At 37.9% G+C, this 26394-nt stretch overlaps 1 protein-coding gene across 3 annotated transcripts in view; it reads right to left on the bottom strand.

The window, feature by feature from the left end:
• LOC101736789 (myelin transcription factor 1) overlaps window positions 1-24831 on the bottom strand; it is a 277664-nt gene extending 252833 nt beyond the window's left edge. Inside the window, exons 1-2 of one of the 3 annotated variants that reach the window (XM_062670682.1) lie at window positions 24604-24831; window positions 15626-15734 (exon numbers count right to left, since the gene is read on the bottom strand). In XM_062670682.1, coding sequence (XP_062526666.1) covers window positions 15626-15733 — 108 coding nt within the window. In that variant the 5' untranslated portion in view covers window position 15734; window positions 24604-24831. The remainder of the gene's footprint in view (window positions 1-15625; window positions 15735-24603) is intronic. The other 2 variants (XM_012697547.4, XM_021353499.3) reach the window with 2 other exon arrangements.
• Window positions 24832-26394: the final 1563 nt, after the last annotated feature.

Here is a 26394-nt window from a genome sequence, read left to right as displayed (position 1 = left end):
TCTGTCAAGTACGTATTTCATTGGAAAAATTGGTACCCGCCTGCTCTAAATGCGCCTGATACTCACATCAAATATCGAGATAAGCGGTATCCACTTTGTGATAACGTGTCTATAGGCTCCGGTAACCAAGCAGCTAATATACCAATTTAATAGACAACAATAAACGGCTTGACTACGTTTTAAATGCTTATCGTTATCGTGCTTAGCTTGGAATATAAGCATCTGGAGTTTTAAGCATCAGGTTTTCAGCTATGTGTTACATTGTATATTAACCTTATTCGGTCGTATTTCAAGGTGAGAATGTCACTCCATTAAGCAACTTGTGATCAGTGCGTAAGGAGTCAGGGCCTGTTTATGAGTGTAGCAGATTGATCTGATAGAAGCAGATGGTGAGATACAGCATACAGGTGATACCAATCCGTAATAAGGATCATGATTGCTTTGAAAATAGCGTAACGAAGAAGAAGTCTTACATTCCATGGAGCGCAAAAGTAACATACTATGTTAGGCAGTAGGTGGTAGGCAGCGGCTTGGCTCTGCCCTTGGCATTGCTGAAGTCCATGGGCGACGGTAACCACTCACCATCAGGTGGGCCGTATGCTCGTCTGCCTACAAGGGCAATAAAAAAATAAAATAAAAAAAAATACTAATTATAGTAACAGCTACATACTAATTGCTCGATGAATATTTTTCACCTGTTTAATATCCTTTTATTAGTTTGTCCTTTAACTAGCTTTTTATCAGAATATAACGGAACGTCTAGTACCATAACAAATTTAACAACGATATTATTTTGAACCGGGCGTCGAACCTCGATCCTGTGGTATTGTATCCACGGTCATTAACTGTTAGAAATAGAGAAGCAACCCAATATTAAATTCGGAAAGGAGCTTAGAATTATATTGTTCTCGAAAATAATACCTTGGCCATCAGTTTTGTACTGAGCAAGGACGGGATAGAAGATTGATACTTTGAAAGAAAAAACAACTTGACAATATTTTCGATGACAATTAATTAGATAACACCGATAATAAAGTAAGAGTTGATAAAATGAAACCATGAAAAAATTGTGAAAAATTCAATAAAGGTAGCCTTTTTCGTCGTGAAGGAAAATACTGGTTTAATAAACAAAAAAGGAGGATTATGAGAACAAGAGAAACTATAACAGGAATGAAAATAATACTTTATTAGATGTTGAATTGAGTGATAGATAAAAAACTAATAATTACACCGTTAATTAAAGAAATACCTGGTTCAGAGATTATCCATTGCCATACAGCGTGGCAATGCTGCTAGCGTAATGGGTACTTTCGGGCCGGGTGCGATCCAGAGTGGCTTGTTTGAATAGCCGATGCCTACGCGCGCATTGCTGTTAGCGTGGACCTTTATGTTACTTATGACGACGCTTGCAGCTGAATGTAAGTATTGTCCTTTTTGACGAAGCATGTTGCTGATAACTCTATTTCTGTAATCTGACGTGACGTGTTGCGGATAATAACATGTACTTTTAGGTTATTAAAATAATATTTTGTGTATTAATAAAAGTTTAATTTATAAGTATTTTATTTACAAAGAATCAATTAATTAAAGTAAAACTCTAGTCTTGACTTATAAACGACTGGAATACAAACATACATGAATGAAACAGAGCTAAGCCTCGAAGGGGGTTTTGATACGAATAGTTTTGCTCAAAGTGTTGAATGCTGTTCGTTCAGTATTCTTGCCCGAGGCTCGTAGTGACACGAATATCAACATAACTGATGACAATATGATTTCACCGTCAAATGTCGTATAAAATATTGGAATCCACATGTTTTTACAATAAGTGATAAATCGCTACTGCCATATACATCAACATGAATACAAACAGCAAAATTTTGAGATTTTTAAATTTTTTTATTTTTATTTTAAGTCGGCCATTATTATTAAATACTAAAAATAAATTAGTTCGTATCGAGTATTTCTGTATTATGCTTTAACATGTTTACTTTGTTGAGGAATATTGGCAGCCAATAACTTGAGCAAGGTGTAAATCGCAAAAGGTTTATATAAATATACGAGAGTGATTTTTCTCTTATGATCTGGTTACGAAGCCCCAACAAAAAAGTTCTTAAATTGTCGTTAAGTTTTGTTATAACTGAGCTGAGCTCTACATGTTCGAGTGGGGGTTCATAAACATAATGTAAAAGCCATTACCCAATATAATAAATGCAGTCTCAGTTGTCTTATATAACCTGTTTTAAAACCAGAGAACATGACTGTTTTGCAAAAATAAGCTGAGCCATGGTTCCTTCCCTTGAACTCACAGCACGTCTAACCATTAGTAAAAAATGATTAGATGTGACCAGGTCATTAAATATCAAGGAATTGTAGAACAAAATTTTTTTACAATTGACTGGTGCATTAGAGATGAGGCTACATATCCTTGATGACCAATGCACAGATTAGTAATGAGGCAAAATCGCGCTAGCACGGACTCTAATCGCCACCAACTCTCCATCTCCTAGTCCTCTTGACACAGATATATGTATGTATCACGATGGCTTGGAAAGAATCGAAGTTATATTATAATTAAGCTAATCCTGAATGACTTTCAGTTCGGTTTAGCTGCTTGTATGGTGGTTGTAAAAATAACTGATGCCAAGCACGTAACAAAGCGAACGCAAATAAAGTGACAAAGTAAAATAAATTACCACAGACTCTGAAAACATTCTTAATTCGCCTATTAAAACCCGCAAGGAGCTAGATGTTGGCAACACCGATAAACAACAGGCAAACGCGAGCGCGAATGCCCGAAGTTTGGGGCGCGCGGTGAGTGCAGAAGACCCTTAATGAGGGTTAGAAATTTCGGCACATTGCGACCCAAACCGCACCCGGCTCCTTGGCTTATTATTAATTCTGTAAGACGGGTCCCCGATGTCCAAGACGTGCGCTGAGATTCGAGACAAAAGTCACGGAGGCGGAAGGGACAGACCCCCGGGCCCCTTGTCTATACGTGTGGTGCGTAGACAAGTCACATCGCTGAGGAGTGTGGGATTTACAGGTGGTTTTAATAACGGCTGCCACTAATGTCGCGAGATGAATACTTAATGGACGGATCATCGGCGGATAGCGAGTGCTGAGACGCTTCATTCAAGTTAATCCGTTTAAGTCTTTGTTTACAATTTTAACTTGGATAACTTTACTACTGGATCTAAGCTTACATTCATATTACATATGTAGTATGAAAGCTTTAAGGTCGATATTAGTAAAAAAATTGTCCGATAAGAATATTGTGTTGAAGTTATGAAGAATATACTTCATTGTTAAAACGATTTAGTTTCTGGGAGACAAACATTACGGTTACAAAGTGCAAATCGCTTTAAGATGGTTTTCCTGTAAGGGGGTCTTTTCAAAAACTCGTTAGGACGCTGGAATTCTGCGGTGGACGGTCACGTCTCGCGATCCAAGCGACTTGAGACAAAACGGTACAACTATTGCGAACTAAAGCGCAGATATTTCGATAAAACCGAATACAGTGTTAATGTTTTGCGAAACGTTAAAAAAAATATTTTTTAATATAATAAAGGGTTACACTACCGACGAAAGTAAGGCTTTTACTAGACTTTTTAATCTGTATATTAATACGTGAAGCAAAAACTTTGTATCCCTTTTTACGAAAATTGCGCGGACGGAGGAGTATGAAATTTTCCACACTTATAGAGAATATAGAGAAGAAGTGCACAAAGCTAATATTTTTTTTAAATAATGCATAAAAGATACAGTAAATCAATAAAGAAAACATTACACACACTACATACCATGTATTTGACGCATACACGCATGCATACTATTTATTGTCAAACTTTTGTTCTTGACGTCTGTTGTCAAATTGAGAATAGATTAAATATTTTTTGTGTTTGTTAATATTATTTATAGTGTAGTCATGGCGAAATTTGTGATTATAGAAGTATAAAATACAATCATAATAGTGTACAAAACTTACAATTCCAATTAATTATAGTCGAATTTCTACTACTGCGGGACCTCTAGTACTATTTAATATACAAAGTTTAATCATTGATTACCTATCCGAATCAAAAATGTTTTTTTTTTAAATTAAAATTGGAACCAAAGGAGAACAGTTATACACATTTACATACACCCACATTTACATTTATATTACGAATTACGACATTACAAACTTTAGTAGTATTATGTCATCAGGGCCTACTTGGAATTGAACAGCAAACGTGAAATCCGAAAATGTGATTCTGTATCGTATCGTTTTTTTATTACTAGGAAATCTTCTTTGATGTCATGCACAGGAAAGGATCCATGTTTATAATTAGGTCTAATGATGTTTTGGTCTGCCTGGTTAAAATGTAGGACAAACTAACTTTTTAATTGAGTTAGAATCGTAGACGGGCTCATGTGTCCGCTTGGTGTGAACTCAGCTGGTGATTCACGACATTTTTTTTTTGCTTAGATTGATGGACGAGTTGACGACCCACCTGGTGTTAAGTGGTTACCGGAGCCTATAGACATCTATAACGTAAATGCCACCTACCTTGATATATAAGTTCTAAGGTCTCACTATAGTTACACGTGACGTGAACTCGACTGGAGCCAATGGATGTTGTTTTCCTGCCTATGCTGATAGCCTTGAGAGGCTATTTCAGCTTCGCCCTAACGTTTGTAGGTGAGCTCACGGGGCTCAAACCGGAGAGTTGCTAACACTGACCCTAGCAAGAGCAGTGCTTCGCAAAAACTACCACCGGATCGGAAACGCGAATCACTCAGAAGATCCGGCGAGAAACTCAGTGGGCTGTGTCTGTGGGTTGAGTCCATAGGTGTGAGTATCAGTATGAATGCTGCCGCTTTGAGACCTATGATCGAAGTGTCGGTTACATTGCAGAAAATACGTACCACCTTTTAAGCGAAACGCATGACTGCTTAAAAATATACAGGATGTCGAAAATCTCATACAAAAGTTCTCATGCAAGTCTTCGTTAAACTCCCAACATTGAAACAAATAGTTTTAGATGCTATTTCATACGGTTGTAAAGCAAACGCAAGCAGGCCATTTTAACGATTCGCGACGCCCCATACAATTAATTCGAAATATCGTTTCTGTAGTCGATACTGGCTGCTAGCGATTTCAGCGTGATTCGCAAGTTTTACGAGCGTTTACAGTCAAGTGCCCGCTCGGGGATAATAAAGAACGCTAAAATGCGCTTCGGAACGGTGACTTCTACACGCGATACATTGTATATGTGCATACATGCATTTGTCTATTTGTTTTATGTGTGTTTTTCTATTTAATTGTTTTATTTCTAAGGTAGTTCGACGAGCTCACAGCCCACCTGGTGCTAAGTGAATACTGGGGCCCACAGACATCTACAACGCAAATACGCCACCGACCTTGAGATATAAGTTCTAAGGTCTCAAGTAAGTTACAAGTTATAACACCTGCCCCACCCTTCAAACCGAAACGCATTACTGCTTCACGGTAGAGATAGGCTGGGTGGTGGTACCTACCCGCGCGGACTCACAAGAGGTCCTACCACCAGAGAATCATACGTATCATCTTATCGCACGTGTAGTGAATCGTACGTATCATCTTTAAGAAAGAAATTCTCTTATTTTCGATACAAATTGCATTTTTAAACTTCAAGTCTCGGACAGAACTTTTATACTCTTAAATCATTGGTCAAAGGTCTATAAAACACGCAGTCCTAAGAATTCAATCGTTCAGTCGTACATTACACGGTCAATCGGTAAATTACCGTTCTACAAGGGGCTTGCCTGGTCGACACTAAGAAATATAGCCGTCAACACGCCACTGAATTTGTTCCGGTTAGCGTTGTAGCTAGCGACGGCGGTAAGCTATCGATAATTTTAATTTTCCACAAATATTGTATGAACAGAATTTATTTTAAGAACAATTTGTATGTCAGAGTACTGCTATTAATAACGATTAAATTTGACGAATTTCACTGATAAATTTTAATAGCATTTGTAATTTGAAATACATATTATTATGTGCATTACACTAAATTTATTTACAACTCTTACCTTGGTGATTACAATCTAAATTGTGAATTAAAGAAGTAATGTTTGAACATAATATACTGTGGAAGAGACAGTAATAAAGAGTTCTATTGCATAATTTAATTTGGCTGGTGACATTAAAATTACAACACCAATGGCTTTTTGAATTGATGGATGAGAAGAGTTAGACTCAATTTTATTTTTTATAGTCTCAAGCCGGAAAGCCTTTCAAGCCAAGCCTATTCCCTTCCAGCCTATTTTGCCTACCAGAACCAATCATTAAATAGAACCAAAACTTTGAATTTATGTCTTCAAGTGGACAAGGCATTCATGTCATGTATGGGCTCCACAAGTCAATTAATCAAAGGTCCTATTTCTTCTTAACCAATAAAAGTATCCTGATATAATACTATATATTTTTAGAAGAATCAACATAAATTCCACCATATAAAATTAGGATTACAATAGATATAATCTTAATTGAGAAAGTTTTTCTATTTTTATAAGAATGTCAATAATTTATCGATACAATTGCTTCGCATCACTAGCATTCGTGTATTTGTTACTTTCAACAAATCCTCGTGTAATAGCCCGTCCGACTTCCTGCTGCGTACTTAATCACTTAACACTTGCTTAATTTGATAGAAATATAAAAGAAACAACCAAAAGAGATTAATTTAACTGAATAATTTAATACAGAGTATGGCTTAGTGTTTATTTTTCCAGTATTATCGATGACAGATGATTCAGCGGTAGGCAGCGGCTTGGCTCTGTCCCTGGCATTGCTGAAGTCCATGGGCGACGGTAACCACTCACCATCAGGTGGGCCGTATGCCCGTCTGCATATAAAGGCAATAAAAAAAAAATAAAAAAAGATGATCATATAACCTAACTGGAAAAAATTGGTTCTAAAAAATATATTTTTTATTACTTACCAGCTGACCCGGCAGACTTCGTAGTGCCTTAATCGATAAATAAAAGACCTAAACCTTTGTATAAAATACACTAAAAACAAACAATAGGAATCCGTTCGACGGGGGAGGGGGGGGGGGAGTGGGCATCAATGGAAAAACGAAATTGTTGTTTTTATTTAATTCCGAGCATTTTCATATTTATCTACCTTTTAAACCTTCTCTGGACTTCCACAAATAATTCAAGACCAAAATTAGCCAAATCGGTCCAGCCGTTCTCGAGTTTTAGCGAGACTAACGAGCAGCAATTCATTTTTATATATATAGAAGAATAGAAGAAGAGGATAATTTTTTATTATAATTTATCTCACTGATTTATTTCAATTTGCAACTTACATTTACTCATAGAAGATCTTTTTTTTTTATTGCTTAGATGGGTGGACGAGCTCACAGCCCACCTGGTGTTAAGTGGTTACTGGAGCCCGTAGACATCTACAACGTAGACGCGCCACCTACCTTGCGATACAAGTTCTAAAGTCTCAGTATAGTTACAAGGGCTGCCCCACCCTTCAAACCGAAACGCATTACTGCTTCACGGCAGAAATAGGCAGGGCGGTGGTACTTACCCGCGCGGACTCACAAGTGGTCCAACCACCAGTTACAAAATTTATGACAATATATGACTTATATGACAAAAAAAATTCACATATTAAACAGAGCATATCGTTTTGTTTTTTTAGTTATTAAGAGTTGTAGATTGCTATGTCCATAGTAATATTTACTACTTAAGAATTGTAGAGGTCATAGACATCATAAGGTGAATGCCCGTTAAAACGTGAACCCACTTGGAGGTATGAGGTCGAAGTCTCAATTGTGTGATTCGCTTACAGTTGTTTATAATTGTCTTTAAATGTAACAACATATTAGATAATGTAAAACCGTACTAAATATTATAAATGCATAAGTACGTTTTTTCTTTATTACGCTTTCACGTCTTAACTTAGCTATCGACCATCATAAAAGTTTTTACATAGTCAGTACAGAAAAATACACAGAGTATCTTTTAACTATGAAAAAAATACTGTTCTTGAGAGGTTTTCTTTTCTAGATTAACGCGAGCGAAGCCGTGCATAAAGGCTAATATAAAATATAACACATAAATTTCTCTGACAAAAGAGAGTAAGAGGTTGTTTTCTAAAGGGGAGATTCTTACAAGACAGCGGACCGAAACCGTAACAGAAGCCGTACCTATTACAAGGTACACGCGATAAGACGTTTCGTGAAAAGAAACCCTTTCACCAAATGTTAGTATAACATGGATATGGCAAAATAGGGCATTTTAGAATTTTCACTTATTAAGTTTCTCCAGACTGACTCGGTGGTGAAGTAGTTAGCGGCCCTGACTGTTGCCCCGCGGATCCTGGGTTCGATTCCCACATCCGGCAAACATTGTGTGATGAACGCGTTTGTTTCCTCTTTGTCTGGGTGTTTATTATCTATATATGTATACATTTAAACATAAATACATTTTTTATATGTGATTTTATCCTTCAAAGAAAATCTAAAACCAAGCATAAAAAAGTATATAAAAAACATTTTAAATTTGCTAGGAGAGCAAAAAATAATTTTAAAGATCTCATGTTAGACATCCACATTAATTCTGGCCTGACCTTTTCCGAATCGACAATCGCATGTTTACGATGGCCATTGGACGATCAAAGCGATCGGCCAATAAATAAATAGTTTATTTGCTTTGTAAATAAATACTGGAAGATGGCCTCGCATACTTCCGGCAGGAATGCGCAAGGGGAGCCACCGTCTAACTAACGGGAACTAAACACGTTTGGATAGGAATTCTTACCCTTTCGGATTGATTGATTTATTTGTTTGTTCGGACAATTTATTGAACCTATTTGGTTGGCCAACTTCCGTGATGTCACACGAAAAGTTTTTTTTGGGTCCCTTTCGTTTTGAATTATTTATGACAATTGACGTGGTGTCTTTGGTAAGATGATATTAGGATGATATTATTTATTCACTTTGGTAAATTAATTAGTGATAAGGGGCAATCTGTTTCCATCTTGAGATTATCCTAGAATTGTGTTCAATCACAAGCCTAAGAAATTTTTATTAGGCTTGATGTCACACGCGTTAAAATTTTGTTATATCGATAACCCAAAATGTGGGTTAGACGGCGGAGTGTCAATTTACCTTACCCGATAAGACTGAAAATCAATAGACGCTAAAGAAAAGCTGAAATATTTATATTTCTTTCCATCTTTCTATTCATTTGTCTGCCCGTTCGTATTGCTTATTTCCCGTTTATGTAAATTAGATTAGGATTGGCGGTGTGATATTCAAGTTGTCGTGGCTTAAAGGACAATAAATCTGATGTCAATTCGTATGAAGTGTGGTGACAAATTTAGCAAAGAACTTAATGAAAATGTACCATATACTTCAGTGAAATCATACTATATACTTCAGTGAAATGTACTTATTGAAAATATCACGAACGAATGTCACTGTCAAGGAATTAATATGAATCCGCAACCTTCTTCAACCTAATATTTCAAGGTGGCATAGAAATGTGTGCGAGATCATCTACTTTTTTTTTTTTTTAATAATAGCAGTTAACCTATAATTAGATGAGTGATAATTTGAGAAATGCATTTACAAAATAACGATCAAAACCGAGTTTAAAAAAAAACCAGTTCATAATATTATTACGTAGCTGTCATAAAACAAGTTCTAGTGTACAAAACAAATTTTATTGTCTTTGTAGGCAGTTCAGCATACAGCCCACTTGATGGTAAGTACCGCCGCTCATGGACATCAACAATGACGAGCAGGGGCAGAGCCAAGCCCTGCTTAGCATGTAGTACTCTCCGCAATTTAGATAGGTCATGAAAGATAATGTGAGATCTCAAAGTTTTTTTTTATTAGCTGTATTACTTACCAATACTTTTAATTCAAGTCTGAATCATTTATCAATTTACACATGTCGTTAACGTATTTTTCTTGAAAAATTACGACACGAATTCAGCAGCTTACTAATAACTTAAGCTTATAGCTGTTCATAGCCGGCGTTCATACTTAAAATAAATTATGTATAATTCCACATACTAAAATCCCCATCAATAGAACGTGAAAAACCCTTTTATAGGAATATTTTTTATGTATTACATTATAATGTGTCGATAACAATAGTAGGATTAAAATTAAAACGTTAACATTACTCAGATATTCTTTGAAAACAGCGCCACCTAGTATAAAGCAAGGGAACTGCTTGAAAATTCATTTTCTGGGAATTTTCCTTGTCTGAGAGACGGTGCAAATCTACAATTTTCTCAACAACGTGGTTCGTTTCGAAGATTCCAAATAAGAAGAGGGAGTGTAGTCGCCACTGGAGGCGCCACTTCCGAGTGTGATTAAATTGCTAAAGAACATTTTATAACTTTATGTGTATTATCTATGTTATAACAATTTGTTAGTTTTAAGATTTTCATATTATGTCCGATTTCCCAACAATTAATTCAGATGTTTAGTTATCCGAATGTCTAGTATAGTATTATAAAATAAAATAAAAATTATTTTAGACGAAGAAACCCTAATAAACGTAAGGATCGCACACATATTAAAAAAAAAATCTATTCACGTCAATATAAAGCCGTTGGAGTAAAAAGAAGTATTTCACGGGAGTGTTCCTGAAGACAAAACGTTAATAATCCTTATATTAGGTCTTCAACTATGAAGTAACCTATGGATCTATGGACCTACCTGCTACTTACCCTTGTTTGTTGTTCATTAGGCTTTTTTTTTATTATACCAAAAACAACAAAAACAATTTGGACTTTAATGCCCTAACACCACGAGCTGAGAGCTCTACCCATCTAATGTAAAAAACAACACGTTTCGACTCTATATCAATGGAATAAGGATTAAATTCTTAAAGTAAGTGTCATTCATGCCTTTATAAGCTTTCTTACTCTATGATCATTTACAAGACCAATCGGCTTATGTAATACATATTTTTTTTTTTTTTTTTTTTTTTTTTTTTTTTTTTTTTTTTATTGCCTTTGTAGGCAGACGAGCCTACGGCCCACCTGATGGTAAGTGGTCACCGTCGCTCATGGACGTCAGCAATGCCAGGGGCAGAGCCAAGCCGCTGCCTACCATAAAGAACTCTCCGCAAGCCTCGTTTGAAGAAGGACATGTCATAGCGCTCGGAAAACACCGTGGAGGGGAGTTCATTCCAAAGCCGGATGGTACGTGGCAAAAAAGATCTTTGGAAACGCACTGTCGATGAACGCAGCGGTTCCAGATAATATGGATGAACTCTGCTCCGATGGCGGGAGGTGCGATGATAAAAAGGAGATGAAGGAATCATCTCGAATAATTCCTCAGAGCATTCCCCATGGACCATGCGGTATAAAACACAGAGAGAACCGAAGTCCCTCCGTAGACCCAGAGGTTCCAAGCGATCCGCGAGAGCAGGACTATCGACCATCCGAACAGCCCGTTTCTGTATGGAGTCAAATGGAAGTAGCTGGTATTTGGGAGCCCCGGCCCAGAGGTGAGAGCAGTACTCCACGCGAGGTCGGACCTGCGCTTTATAAAGCGCAAGTCTCTGTCCAGGCGTGAAATACCGCTTCGCTCTGTTGAGAACTCCCAACATTTTAGAGGCCAATTTGGCTTTACCTTCCAAATGACTCCGAAACTGGACATCGCTCGAAATATCGACCCCCAGAATCCCGATACTCGCGGAAAGCTGCAGGGATACTCCTTGAAATTCCGGCGCCATGACAAAAGGGTCCTTCTTCGCAGTGAACGCGCAAACCTGTGTCTTCAATGGGTTGAACTGAACTGAATTCAGTTCACCCCACTTGGAGACCCGCCCCAGAGAGTTCTCCACTTCAGACACAAGTTTTAATCGCCTCTCGTGTACAACGCTTCGAGAGAGACTCTGATGGCCGATATATCGCGCATCCCCCGTGCTGTCATCCGCATAGCAATGCATGCCATCAATAGATAGCATGTCATTGATATGCAGTATGAAAAGCGTGGGGGAGAGCACCGAACCTTGTGGAACACCAGCGTTGATGGTCATGGTATCGGAGCAGCAGCCGTCGACGACAACTGCGATGCTCCGTCCATCCAAAAAGCTAGCGATCCACTTGCAGAGTCCCTCAGGGATCCCGTATGCTGGAAGCTTCGATAGAAGTGCCCTATGCCAGACCCTGTCGAAGGCCTTCGCGATGTCAAGGCTCACAGCGAGAGCCTCGCCCTTGCTTTCCAAGGTTTCAGCCCATTTATGTGTGAGGTATACAAGAAGATCGCCAGCTGAGCGACCATGACGGAAACCGTACTGCCGGTCACTGATCAGCTGGCGATCCTCAAGATACTTAAGAAGTTGGATGTTTATGATTCGCTCCATCACCTTGGAAAGCAAGGAAGTTATCGCGATAGGTCTGTAATTCGAGGGGTCCGACCGGTCACCCTTCTTGGGGATGGGGTGGACATGAGCAGTCTTCCATGAAGACGGAACCCTGTTCGTATTGTACGAGAGGCGATATAGACGCGTTAGCGCGGGTGTCAATTCAGGGGCGCATGTTTTTAGAACCACTGCGGGGATGCAATCTGGCCCACTCGACTTATGGACATCAAGAAGCCGAAGCTCCTGCCTGACTGCACGCTGTGTGATGCGAATCTCAGGCATGGAGCTGTCACACCGGGAGATGTTGGGCGGCGTGGCTCCTCCGTCATCCAAAGTCGAGTATGAGGCAAAGAGCTTGACCAGAAGGTCAGCCTTCTCCTTCGCACTATGAGCCAGACTGTCATTGGACTTACGCAGTGGTGGAAGGCTAGACCTGCAGAAGTTACCTTCTGCAGCCTTAGCTAGCGACCAGAAAGCACGGCTCCCAGAGGGATAGCTATTCAGTCGCTCGCCAATTCTGGCAACGTGCTCCGACTTCGCTTTGGCAGTAACCCTCTTATAGGACCTAGAGGCGGCGTTAAATTTCCGCCTTTTCTCCGAGATATCAGGATCCCGGCATCTCCTAGCAACATTAAATGCCACGTATGCAGATCGCTTGAGGCGTGCAGCATCCCTACTGGCTTTATTATACCAGGGTTTGCTGCGACCCCCAACGGGCACCTCAGAAGATGGAATGAATAATTCCATTCCCTGAAGCACCACGTCTTTAAGTCGGTCCGCACAGACGTCAGGATCATCGGAGGAAAAGCAGAGCCGCCCCCATGGGTAGGATGCGTAAAATTCACGCATTCCATCCCAGTCTGCTGACCTGTACCGCCAAACTCTTCGAAACCCGGTCGTCGTTCGACGACTAGGACGAGAGAGTGGTATGGCAGCACGGATAAGGCAGTGATCAGACGATCCAAGTGGAGCGTCGACCACCACACTGTATCCAGCTGGGTGAGTGGTCAGCAGAAGGTCCAACAAAGAAGGCTCGTGCCCCTCAATGTCTGGGACACGGGTGGGCTGTGTCACCAGTTGTGAGAGGCCGTAGGACAAGGCGAAATCGTAGGCAGCCCGACCCGGGAGGTCAGTGGTTCTGGACCCCAACCACTCCTGGTGATGAGCGTTAAAGTCACCAAGGACCACCACCTCCGCAGATGGGTACTGCTCAAGCACGCGGTCAGTCCCCTCTTGTACATGCTCAAACAGAGCTGACCCCGCATCACTGCTGTGAGACCTGTACAGGCAAGCGTAGACTCTGGTACAGCCCCCATAGTCCACGCGTAGCCACAAGAGGGACAGGTCCCGTTGCTCGAGGCCCCGAAGCCGACGACAGCAGACATCCTCCCGGATAAACACGCAGACCCCGGCTTTACGCAGGAAGGTGTGCTCCAATGCGTAGCCGGGGTATCCGAGGTACGACGTATCGTCCGGGGCAGATATCTGCGTCTCAGTCAGGAAAAAGAGGGCAGGCTGCGCCGTCTCAAGGTGGTGATGTACGGCGTCAAGGTTACTGTGTAGGCCCCTGACATTGCTGAAATCCACATTAAACGTGGAATGGGGATCCGCCGAAAAAACTCTTTTTCTTTTGTCGACTTTCATAATTTTAGTTGGAGAGTAAGGATTTGGAGAGGTAGGATGCTAGAGGTGAGATCAAGGCAATACCTGAATAAAGCGCAGGGCACAATGAACACTCGATCCGGGGTTGCGCGAGAAGCTGACGCAGGGCATGGAAGGGCCCCCAGTCCACCCTGCATACGATCGCCGGGATCCACTCCGGTCTCCGACTCCGGCACGACGACCGCATGACAGGATTTTACACCGGTTGGCGGGACAGCTTCCTGGGGCGGAGTTTAGTTGTGACACCCAGGTTCAGGTCCCCTACTGACCGGCGGGCGGCGGCAGGCACCGTTTCACTGGGTCTCCCTATACCCCCGTCAGCAACCCACGCCCCGCGGGCTTGCGCGCACGTTTGCTCTGCATGTTCCAAGTATCACCAAGACTCACCCCCAACAAGGAGGAGGAAAGGAAAGGAATAGAACTGGCTCTCCAACCCACATGCCGGAACACAGCTAGGCTATTTGGCGGCAGACTCTAGTTGGAGGGTGGTCGCCAGCCAGTCGGACTAGGTCCTACCACCGATTGTGTTTTCGGCTCCCGTTTAGCACCACCCAGGGGTTACTTGTAGGGAATCGCGGGTTAAACCTACGGAAGCGGGAAGCATCAACCCCCAAAATATTATTTAAATGATATCATACTTTTTATACAATAGATAGAAACAATGGTAGTCAAAGAATAAAAATAGGTATCACCTAAAACGAAGAATTGTACTGAGTTCGAATTCAAATTTGTGAACCATTAAGCATTGAAAGAAAAATTAAAAGGACTATAACAGTTTAATCTCGTATTTTACATACTTTTTATGATTTTTCATATTTCGAATACATTACGGCTTTCGCGATAAAGAACCTTACATGTGTTGTTACATTCAAAGACGATGCTAACGTCCAATATTGGTTAAAAAAAAGTATTGTCCAATATTGGTTTAAAAATAGAAACCGAAAAACAAATATTTACTCAAAAACATGTTCGCAAACAATTCGGTTGAATCAATATTTGCAGACGTTAACGTAAATAAAGCAGCAATGGATTCCAATTTAATAAATCCGTTCGCTCGTTATGGGATCGGGTGTGGAGTAATACGAGTGTAGAGGATATTGGTATGCAATCTCATTGTTTATTAGAAGATATTTCTTTGAGCTTGGAGAAACATTAATTCATCCGAAACAACGGAAAAAGTTGTAAAGAAATCGTTTATTATGACTAATTGGAATTTTTATTAATATGAATTGAGGTAGCATTTAATATTTATAAGGAAGAGTTCAGGCACAATTAATCGCAGTGACGTCATGAAATATTGTATTCTTGATTTCTCTTGTATGATTTTTGTTTAACCATTTTGTATTTTAATATTTTTTATATAAATAATCAATAATCAGTCAACATGTTGACCTGGTTGTTGGATTTTGACCTTATATCCGAGGGTTAGCGATGCAATTCATCAAATGTTTATCCTGGCTGTAATTCGTAGTATAGGGAACATTGATAGATTAGATTCACGATATAACAACGGTCGGATATACGCTCTAGATAGAAAACACCTAGTGAACTAGAGGGTATTGACCCCGTAATACACAACACTGACCTTGATACAGGGAGCGGGCGGGTGCGAGGGCGCGGGGGGACTGCGCGGTGCATTCGGCAACTGGAGCAAGTGACGTATGCTGTACCCCTGACGGGCCTTGCGTGACATCCTGCCGGTAAACGAAAGCGAAGAACATTAATTTACTTCCTTAATTTTCACATTGGTTTGATTTCGTAGTCGTCGTGGCCTAAAGGATAAGACGTCCGGTGTATTCGTATGTAGCGATGCACCGGTGTTCGAATCCCGCAGGCGGGTACCAATTTTTCTAATGAAATACGTACTCAACAAATGTTCACGATTGACTTTCACGGTGAAGGAATAAGATCGTGTAATAAAAATAAAACCCGCAAAATTAAAATTTGCCTAATCACTGGTGGTAGGACCTCTTGGGAGTCCGCACGGGTAAGTACCACCACCCCGCCTATTTCCGCCGTGAAGCAGTAATGCGTTTCGGTTCGAAGGGTGGGGTAGCTGTTGTAACTATACTGAGACCGTAGAACTTATTATATCTCGAGGTGGGTGGCGCATTTACGTTGTAGATGTCTATGGGCTCCAGTAACCAGGTGGGCTGTGAGCTCGTCCACCCATCTAAGCAATAAAAAAAATTTCATATAATCGACCAGTGGTTGAAATTCGATTCTCAACTTATACTTCTATAATCATAGATTTCGCCAAGGTCCTACATAGTACATACACTATAGACAAATAATATTAATCTATTCTCAGTTTGATCATAGACTTTAACAATAAACAAGAGTATATATGCGTGTGTGTCAAATACATGGTAGTGTGTGTAATGTTTTTTTTTATTGATTTAATGTATTTTACATCCATAATTATATCAAATATTATAATTCTTTACTCCTTCTCTATATTCTCTATCAGTGTGGAAATTTTCATACTGCTCCGTCTGCGCAATTTTCGTAAAAAGGGGTACAAAATATTTGCTTCACATAATAATATAGTTAGCTACAGAGAAATGACATAATGACATGAACAGCACGACGCCATATTGGATTTATTTAATTCATGTTTTTTTGTTTTTTTATGTTACACTTTGCCTCTACAGAAGTAGTATATAATTTGACCAAAAAAAAAAAACAAAAATAGAAGAAATTATCTTCCGCTCTTGATTTAAGTTTTTATAACTATTAATACTATTATATGTGTAATTTTCGACTGAAAACCCTCTGGCCAAATATAATGCAATTATTCAAAAAAAAAAAAAATTAACAAACTGGTAATTTAGAAATATAACGGGCGGCTTCATGAAAACTCATTCTAGTAATATTTAAGTAAAGGGTACTCGTAGCTTGGAAAACCTTTGATTAAAATTGAAATTTAATTTTGATGATTTTTTTAATTAACCGCTTTGATTTTTAGAAAAGAAAAAATATTTTTTATTGTAAAGGTCGAAGCAACGACATGACAGGTAATATCACATTTTACTACTTTTATGTAAGTCACTTTTATAAATAAAGATACGATCACCGATTACGTAACGCACGTAACGTTAGTAAAACAGATATAAATATGCAATGGATTCCGGTCGGAACTCGACAAACACTGATGCTACGTAGGTATCTACTGTCGTAGTAAAATTGTGCTACGGGCCTACGAACTGTCGTAGCAATAAGATCAACGACTACAAACTGATTTGCGCTCATTAACTTTCCACAATTTATTGACAAAAATAGCTTAACAGAGTTTGTTGAGCTCCTATTTTTGAAGCCAAAACTTTGTACTAAAGTCTTTGAACCTCGACATAAATGTCGACATAATTCATAAATAACTTTATGAATAATAAAAATCGCTACATAAGGAAAGACAAAGAGCTTAGTCAAACAACCTTACTTTTTTTGTTTGTCAACTAATTTCATGATTTTGTTTAGTGTCCATTGATGAGTGCTTCAAAGAGCAATACAATTTTTTACCATCTTGATAAGCAAAAATGTGAATATAAAAGAAAAAAAAAGATTTTAAGCCTTGGTGTGTCAAAGGTTACCACCGAGTTTTAACTACTAAATAAGCACGCTATATACTGATCATTTCGGCAAGTTTTTAGCTTGTATTGAGCAACCTAAAGCATATCATAATTCCGATTGTATTTGTATCACATTGCTTTCAAGAAAACCATTGCAAAAATCTATTACCGTGTCAGAAACCACAAGAACTATCACTTGTCTTTTTTTTCTAAGCCGACCTTTAGATAGTACATTAAATTTGTATTTGTAACTGTAAGGTAAAGAAACACGTTCCTGAAGTATTATATTCCAAGAAAAAAGTAAACATGTTTTCCCAGTATCCTCAATGCTGATCGATTCTCTTTTATTCGTGATCGTCAATAATATACTTTAAAAAAAACGCTACGAGTAATATTTTTCCTTGATTTATATTCATTAAGAACGATAAAGCTTTGTATGTATCAAAATGACAACAAAAATCAACTTTGCAGCATAGAGATAAATTTGAATTTCCCTTGACATTATGATTTGAGATTTTTTGAATTCGTTACGAGGGAAACTGAACTTAAGCTACTTGTAAATGAGTTTAGTTTATAATAACAATGTGTAGTTGATGTAGCAACTCAGGATAAATAGTAGGCGTTGAGAGCACGTGTTCTAAGATTATATTAAAAAAAGCGTTTCACAGTCAACAACCATAAGATATGTTTCCGTCCTGTTTTTTTATAGAGATACGAAAAAAAAAATCAAAGCCATTTTTCAAAAATAACTTCTACCGATGCGTACTAAAAATTGCGTATTTTCAAATTTTACTGTTCAAATTTCTTTGACAACTTTATGAAATCATCAACATTTCAGCCTATGCTCGTTCACTGCTGCCAGACTGAATATCTGCTGTCATAAACTATGTCAATATGTCAAGCCTGTACCATTTAAAGTTACAAACAAATCTATACAAGGTTCTATATATGAATAACGTAAAATTAACATTTTAACTAATCTACAATGGTATGATTTCCAAGATTAATCTACAGAAAACAAAACGAGTTTCTTTCAACAACATTAAGATCTCGTTTATCAAGTTATATTTGAGCGAACAAACTGAAAATATAACTCTGAATTCACGTACCTCACCTTCCTAGAAAGGCCGCTTTTGCTAAAGGAAAATATATTTTTATATTCCGATCATGAAAATTTCCGTTGCATTTTATTACTCTATCCACCAGTTTTTAGGGTTCCTCTGACCTTATAATATGCAAAGTCGAAGTTTTATAACCGACCCATGAATTATCCAATAAAATCGAAGCTTGTTTACATTCCTATAATAACCCCAAGTCACGTATATAAAGCACTTGAGTACCCGACAATCATTTATTGTTCAAAGCAAATAAAAGGACTAGAAGAAAATATACTGTTACAAATTGAAAACGTCTTTTCACGAAGGTAGCTGCACACGAAACACCTCTCTGTCCATTATAAATTAGAGCTGAAATTTCCTAAGCAAAGTATAGCGATGTAGCGTCCTTTTAATAATTCGTAGTTGTTTGAGTTTAATCCAGAAGCTAGTAAATTTGAGTGTGCTTGAATGTACAATGTTGGACAATTAAATAGCTGAGTTGTCGTGACGTAATAACACGTGACTTTGTTAGATAATGTAATGCATGTCTTGTTAAATAAACTCACTGTGTAGTCAGATCACTTAAATACTGAGCTAGATTTAGAATTTTCTGCTCTGTTTCTAAGTCAATTTTCTTTATCTATGTTTTTGTTGAAGGTATTGACTTGTTTTATTATCACTATCATTACATAGTATAAAACGAAGTCGCTTTCTCTGTCCCTATATCCCCCTATGTATGCTTAAATCTTTAAAACTACGCAATGGATTTTGATGTGGTTTTTTTTAATAGACAAAGTGATTGAAGAGGAAGGTTTATGTGTATAATAACATCCATTAAATAGTGGAGAAATCAATAATAAATTACAGTTTTTGAAGCGAAGCGAGGGCCGGGCCGGTCGCTAGTTATCAATAAAATAATTAGTCTATTCTTATTTCAACGTTTAAGTTGCAATACTAAACACAAAATTGATTATGCAAAATGAATATCGGGTTTAAGTTATTGATGTTACCAATAAAAGAACTAGTCTATTCTTATTTCAATATTCAGGTCGCAATACGAATTACATGTTTGCGGTCGAGTTTCGATTATTGGGCGAACACTGGTCAAATAAAATCTTGTTCATTGAGTAATTAAAATTGTGTTCTTACTGATTGAGTGTATTGTAAGCTCGCATGAGTAGACACCGGAGGCCGGCAGAATACTGCCCGTTTCCACTGCGATATTTTATTTATTTATTTTTTATTGCCCTTGTAGACAGACGAACATACGGCCCACCTGATGGTGAGTGGTTATCGTCGCCCATGAATTTCAGCAATGCCAGGGGCAGAGCCAAGCCGCTGCCTACCGCCAGATCTAGTCATAGTTTCCGGTTTGAAGGGTTTTTTTTTTTTTTTTTTTGTCAGGAGGAAATCGCCGGACTTCCGCCCTTCACTGGGGATGGAGGGCGGGGCATGTCGGAGTCGAACCGACTAAAACCTCCTGTCTCTCAACAACCAACGTCCAAACCTCGCATGAGACAAAACTCATGAAAAGGCAAAGGGGGGAAAGTGAAGCGTTTAGTGCGGAGCACATCTCTCCCATCACCCTCCCCCTCGGGACGCCGGACTGGCGGTCGTCGGCGCCACGACCACCAGCCCTCTCGGTCGGCAGGCTATCCGAAGCCCGCCTAGATGGCGCCGGTTAGAATGGTCTATCCTACGGAATACCCCGCTGGGTCAGAACCAGCGTGGGTTGAGGATAGCCGGCCTTCCATCACCCGGATGCTCATGCATAAAACGCGTGCAGAGCAGCTTGCACGTCGTCTTCTTAGGCCCCCTTCGCCGGTCCCCAGGCCGACATGTGAGGGGACTCGAAACACTTAGAGGGCCAGGGCTTGGGCGATATCCGCCTCCCTGGCCCCCTCCGGTTTGAAGGGTAGAACAGTCGTTGTACAGTGAAATTTGGACTTTGATCTGTTATCTAAAGGTGGTGGATGTTTATAGGCTTTGGTAATTATTATTGAGCCGTGAATTCATACTATTGCTTAAGAAAAATATCATTGAGTTTATTTTTACGATTTATTTTTCTTGGCACCGATAAATATAGCTCGACCTATGCGGTATTAAGTCGTACATAAGCCGAGGACGTGTTGATTCTCGCATTTATTTCCACTATTTTGATTTCCTACCTTTGAAGACATTATGATAATTTTTTTCAATTAATTCACTGGAGCGTAGATCAAATAATCTCTCACTGTGATTGTTAATCCGCAATATAACATAACGCTCTAACGCACCATTCAATATGATGATTTCAAAAATAATATCTTTTGTAGATTTATTTTAACTCAAATTACTTCGTTTCAGTGAATCCCGCTGAATACAAAGCTATTTTCGTTTCGCAGATTTCCCGGATCCATTTAATTATTTACATACATTCGTGTACTCAGTAGTATCTACGGAAAAAAACAACATTATTTTCCGAGTAAATTTGATAACTAACTAAACTATGGTACAATAACGTCACATTTATGCACGTTTGGTTCGTAAGGCCTTAACTTAAGATGCAACCAAACGAATTTCAACATTATAAAACAGTAGCGAAGGTTTAATTTTCATTGCACGAAAAAAAACTTGAAATTCGAGCACTAAGATTTTTGCTTCACGGATCCTCTAACCAGATTAAAGACGATTTGATTTGAATAGTTTTTAATAAAACGTTCAAAATTATTTTAATTTGAAGCTAGTGAACACAATGGTTTGTATCTATATATTAAATACGTGAAGCAGAAACCTTGTATCCCTTTTTTCGAAAATTGCGCGGACGGAGGAATATGAAATTTTCCACACTTATAGAGAATATAGAGAACAAGTGCACAATGCTAATATATTTTTTAAATAATGCATAAAAGATACAGTAAATCAATAAAGAAAAACACTACACACACTACGTACCATGTATTTGACGTACACACGCATGCATACTATTTATTGTCAAACTTTTGTTCTTGGCGTCTGTTGTCAAATTGAGAATAGATTAAATATTATTTGCCTTTGTTAATATTTTTATAGTGTAGTGTTGGCGAAATTTGTGATTATAGAAGTGTATAATACAATCATAATAGTGTACAAACTTACAATTCCAATTAATTATAGTCGAATTTCGACTACTGCGGTACCTCTAGTTCTAAAAAAAACACTACATATTACAAAAGTATTGTTCTTTAAGTACTTCAATAATCAGGTTCGAAATAATTATTAAATCGATATTCGGAGATGTAAGTGGTTCATGTGTATTTTTGTATTCATATTCGGTTTCACTGTTCGCTGTTTATCTTACAATCTACTAACAAAACCCTCGGGGCGTGTTTCTGATATAAACTAAAGTTATGACGGGCCGAAATTCGGTTTTGTCCGTAAATTTTGATTTGGTAACTAAGATGTTCCTATTACATTATTACTTTTGTTTGGTCTGACAATGTTGTTTCAATAATTTGTTATTGAATGAATAAATTGTGTGTTTTTGGTTACAGAATAATTCTTTTTTTTTTTTTTGGAAACAGTTATTTTCTTGTTCTAAATTTAATGTCATGGGATACTAGTTTGCAAGTAAGAACAATTAATGTTATATTTACTAATAAATCAAACTAAAATGTATGCATTTAATTTCGATAATCTTTTACAAAATATACCTATACAGTTTTTTGTTCTATACTAAAAACCATTTTATACGTTTTTATTTTTTGTCTACTTTCTGTTTCTCTGTGATTTCCGAAAGAACTGAATCGGTCACATTTCACGTAATTTTCCCAAAAACAATTTAGATAAATTTTTATAATGAAAATGCTCAAAATTTCATTTCATAATGTGAAGCTAAAAAGGAGAAAATTGCTTTTGGTACGTGGAAAATACGCGGAACGCTACTGGAATCACAAGAACTCTTTGTGAACATTAAATCCAATTAATACTAATTCTGTCTTTTATAATCACTAATCTTTACTGCAAGATTTACGTAACAAAATAAAACGAACTTTACTTCATCAACGTTGAAATTTAATAATAGTATGATTTAACCGGCTTGTTTTACTTGCCAATTTGGTTTCGAGATATTAATTGAAAGCAAATCAAATCGAACTTTATCAGCCTAGCTTTAAAGTTCAAATTACAATGCAGCCACTTCACAGTAACGTTTGCCTGGTTATACGGAGTTCTGAGCAAATGTGGTTATCGATTCCATTTTCAAATTGCATTGCGATGCATAATGGAGTTAATGATACGCTATTTTATTCTGTTTTATCAACATGTTTTGATACTTTGCAACGATATGAATATGATCAACTTTATTACAAACAGTTTTATGCAGAGTCTTGTACGATAATGAAAATGTAAATTATTATGAACATAAATTAAGAGGTACCGTTGAAAACAATGTTAACATAAATTCCAAAGGACGTTTATCCAGTAACATGTTTTTATGGAAACAAAATAATTTCACTTCAAAAGTTTTCCAATCAAACAATGTCCAAAGTATAGCATCCATCATACAGAAACATCCCTGAATCGATAGGCACACATCTATAACTGCGGCAGAAGACGCCATTTTGAAGTGCTTATTTCCATTATAACATTGTACTAACTACACTGAAATGTTCTACAAAAGTTCGCGTTTTGCTTCGTGAAGTCCAGAACTTTTCTCTCGGCGAAGTGCACTTAACTTCCCAATTGGCATTACGCGAAAACAACATTTATTACAAACGGGTACAGATTGAATTAGCCCGCGGTGGAATTCCGCTTACAACTTTCCGCAAATACGCCGAGTTCAAGTTATCTGAAAAGTTATTTAACAAAGTTTCATAGCTTTCCCTCCCGGTTTACGAAAATGCGCTTTCTGCTATTGTGATTAGAACTAATAACGTTTCAAAGTTGGTTTGGCTTTACGTTCTTTTGTAGTTGAGCGCTGTCAGCGTTATCCCATCGAGAGCCGTGACTGTAGAAAGATTTTCCTTCTACAATGGACTGAGACAGGGCCGGGCCGCAAAAATGACTTTGCAATAGCGTTCTCAATAAAACGACCCAATAACGCGGGATTTTTACTTTATTCATAAGCTAGTTTGATAGGAACTGTATGCAAAAGTAAAAGCTTATTTTTGTTAGAACAGTTGAGCTGATCTTTGAAATACGTTGACGTGTTCGAAAATAAATTGGAGCGTAATTAAATGAGGAAACTTAAATAACATTAGCTACGTAAAAACGAAAACAAAGGCTGTTCGGTTTTGAGACCATTATAACGCGCCTCTACATCTCTGATTTTAGTCAGTATAAGTTTTAACGAGCTAAACTCAGTGCTTCAAACTGTGGAACACATTAAAAAATTAACTTCATTTTCTTTTTCAATTAGGGAAATTTCTTTGTCGCGATTTAACTTAATAACCTCCCCCTTTTGCGCTTGTTAATACTAAGCACTTATAAGCTTGTATTTTAACAATCGTTTTAGAGAGATTGCGCTTAGAGAAAACTCTCTAATTATAACTAATTATTTGAATATAAAATAAAAACCTATAAATCGTTCACTTCATTGAAATAAGCACAAAATCAATTTTTCTTGTGATTTCAAATTTTCAGTCTTCATTTCAACTCTAGTTGAGATGCATACCGCTGTGCAATAAGATGAACTAAACAATTGAATATAATGAAGGACAAATATTCATGACACTGAACATCCAGGGCACAAAAAGTTAAAACGGAACTAAATTCGTAGCGGGTAGCGACATAAATACCGCGAATGTGACACACTTTCGTAACAGCACACATACGTATACACATCGACAACTCATTATTACTTTTTGACGGAAACTTTTCACGGACACAACTTTTTACGGGCCGTCAAAACTATTCAAACTAACTTCAACACTTATTACCTGTCATCTAACCTCGAACCCGGGCAGCTGGCAAGGTCAAGAAGTACTTCCAGCCTTCGCTTCTTAACGTCCAGAGAAGTAAACACAATCTACAACAGCATATTCCAAATGTCACACAAGAGTTACATTTCAAAACATTACATTTTATTCACATAAACAATACTTTTTCAAGGTAGCACAGTCACAGGGTCAATTAGAACGTAATTATCTAGTCACAAAACACTGTTTCGTATTTTAGCATAACCTCAAAACATCTAACAGACACTCCGCGGCCCACAGGAATTAATAAAAAGTTTCTTTATAAAACTAGTGGGTTGTGAGCATGTTCCAAAATGGCGGAACTTTGCGTTAACTTCGGAACGTAGAGCGACGTGAAGTTGTAGGGTGCGCGACTTGAATGGCTCGCGGTATTGTAGCAAAGCAACTCTAACTTTTCCGGCACTTAATCACTTTGAAAAGTACTCCATCTACCATTTTCGAACGAGATATTTTAGGTCACATTTTAAAAAGTTATAACTGTTTCTGTTCTCCGTTCAAAATTACTTTTCGAGCTGTTTAAAAAGTATTAATAAACGTTGAAAACTCGTCGCGCTCTCGTACCAGACCGCGAGCCGCGTAGTCGACAGGGCCACGGTTGGGGAAAATCAATAACTTACGGCCGACTCTCTCCGCCGCTCTCCGCGTTTAATCATACACTTTGTGAGCAAAACATTAAAACTTGTCCGTTTGTTTGTCAGAGGCGGTTCGACGTTGATCTGAGAGCGGGGGTTATGTACGAACGAGTTGGGAAGCCAGCGACAAGCGGGCAGCGTCTCCGGCGACTGGCGACCGACTTGGTTACTTTGAAGAGTTTTCTTGCGATAAACTTTTGTGAGGTGTTCTTACGAAGAAGTGTGGTTGTATACTGTGAAGACAACTCCCTGTTCTGCTTACAAAGTACAACTTTATTGCAAATATGTTGGTCAAGTTTGCGAACTTTGTTTTATAGCTTATGATGTTTCTAGGTTGTTATGTACGCGCGGTCCACTAATGGTTTAGTTCAGTGTTTGTTTGGAAAGTTACATAACTATTTTGAATAAACACAGTGCAAGTCAGTTTACTTGGAACCACCCTCCGTATGATTAGCGAATAATTGATGACAGTTTGTTTGTTTAAAACATGTTTAATTTTCATCTGATGTTTTTTCAAAATTTGTTTGATAAGGCAGTTTTTTTGAAAAACATTCTTATAACAACGGATTAAAAATGATTCACAATCCAACTATCAACAAATTCCTTAAAACGTAGCTTATTTAGATAAAGTATTTCTATATTGACAACACACATTACATATACATATAATGTATTATTTTATTTATATCAAAATACAGTTTAGCTTAGTAAAACTATAGCACAAATTGAGTTGCTCTTATGAAGAGAAACAACATTTAAAGCTATTGCTTCACCATTATTTTTATATATTTTTATATTTTAATATTGCAAAAATGCTCTTTATATGTCTAATGTTCTAATGTTTCAATAATCGAAATTCTATTTATGTCATCTAAAGAAGAATGTTATAAATAGCATATTAACCTCTTTTCGGATTAATCTTATAGAGGTTACATACATATCTTTTATCAGCCCATTCTCGGCCTACGCAAGACTCCGTATTTTGTATTTATTTTTAGAAGGATATTGACTAAGCTCGACTCGATGTTTTAAGTATATTACTTTAACGTCTATTATTTTAGTATTATATGAAGAATATGTTTTAGTTTAAATTTTCAAATGACATTATTACGCTTGAATA

This window comes from Bombyx mori, chromosome 10, assembly GCF_030269925.1.
Source record: "Bombyx mori chromosome 10, ASM3026992v2".
Taxonomy (NCBI): domain Eukaryota; kingdom Metazoa; phylum Arthropoda; class Insecta; order Lepidoptera; family Bombycidae; genus Bombyx; species Bombyx mori.
The sequence above is the reverse complement of the archived record's forward strand: the minus strand, read 5'-3'. Positions and strand labels throughout refer to the sequence as shown.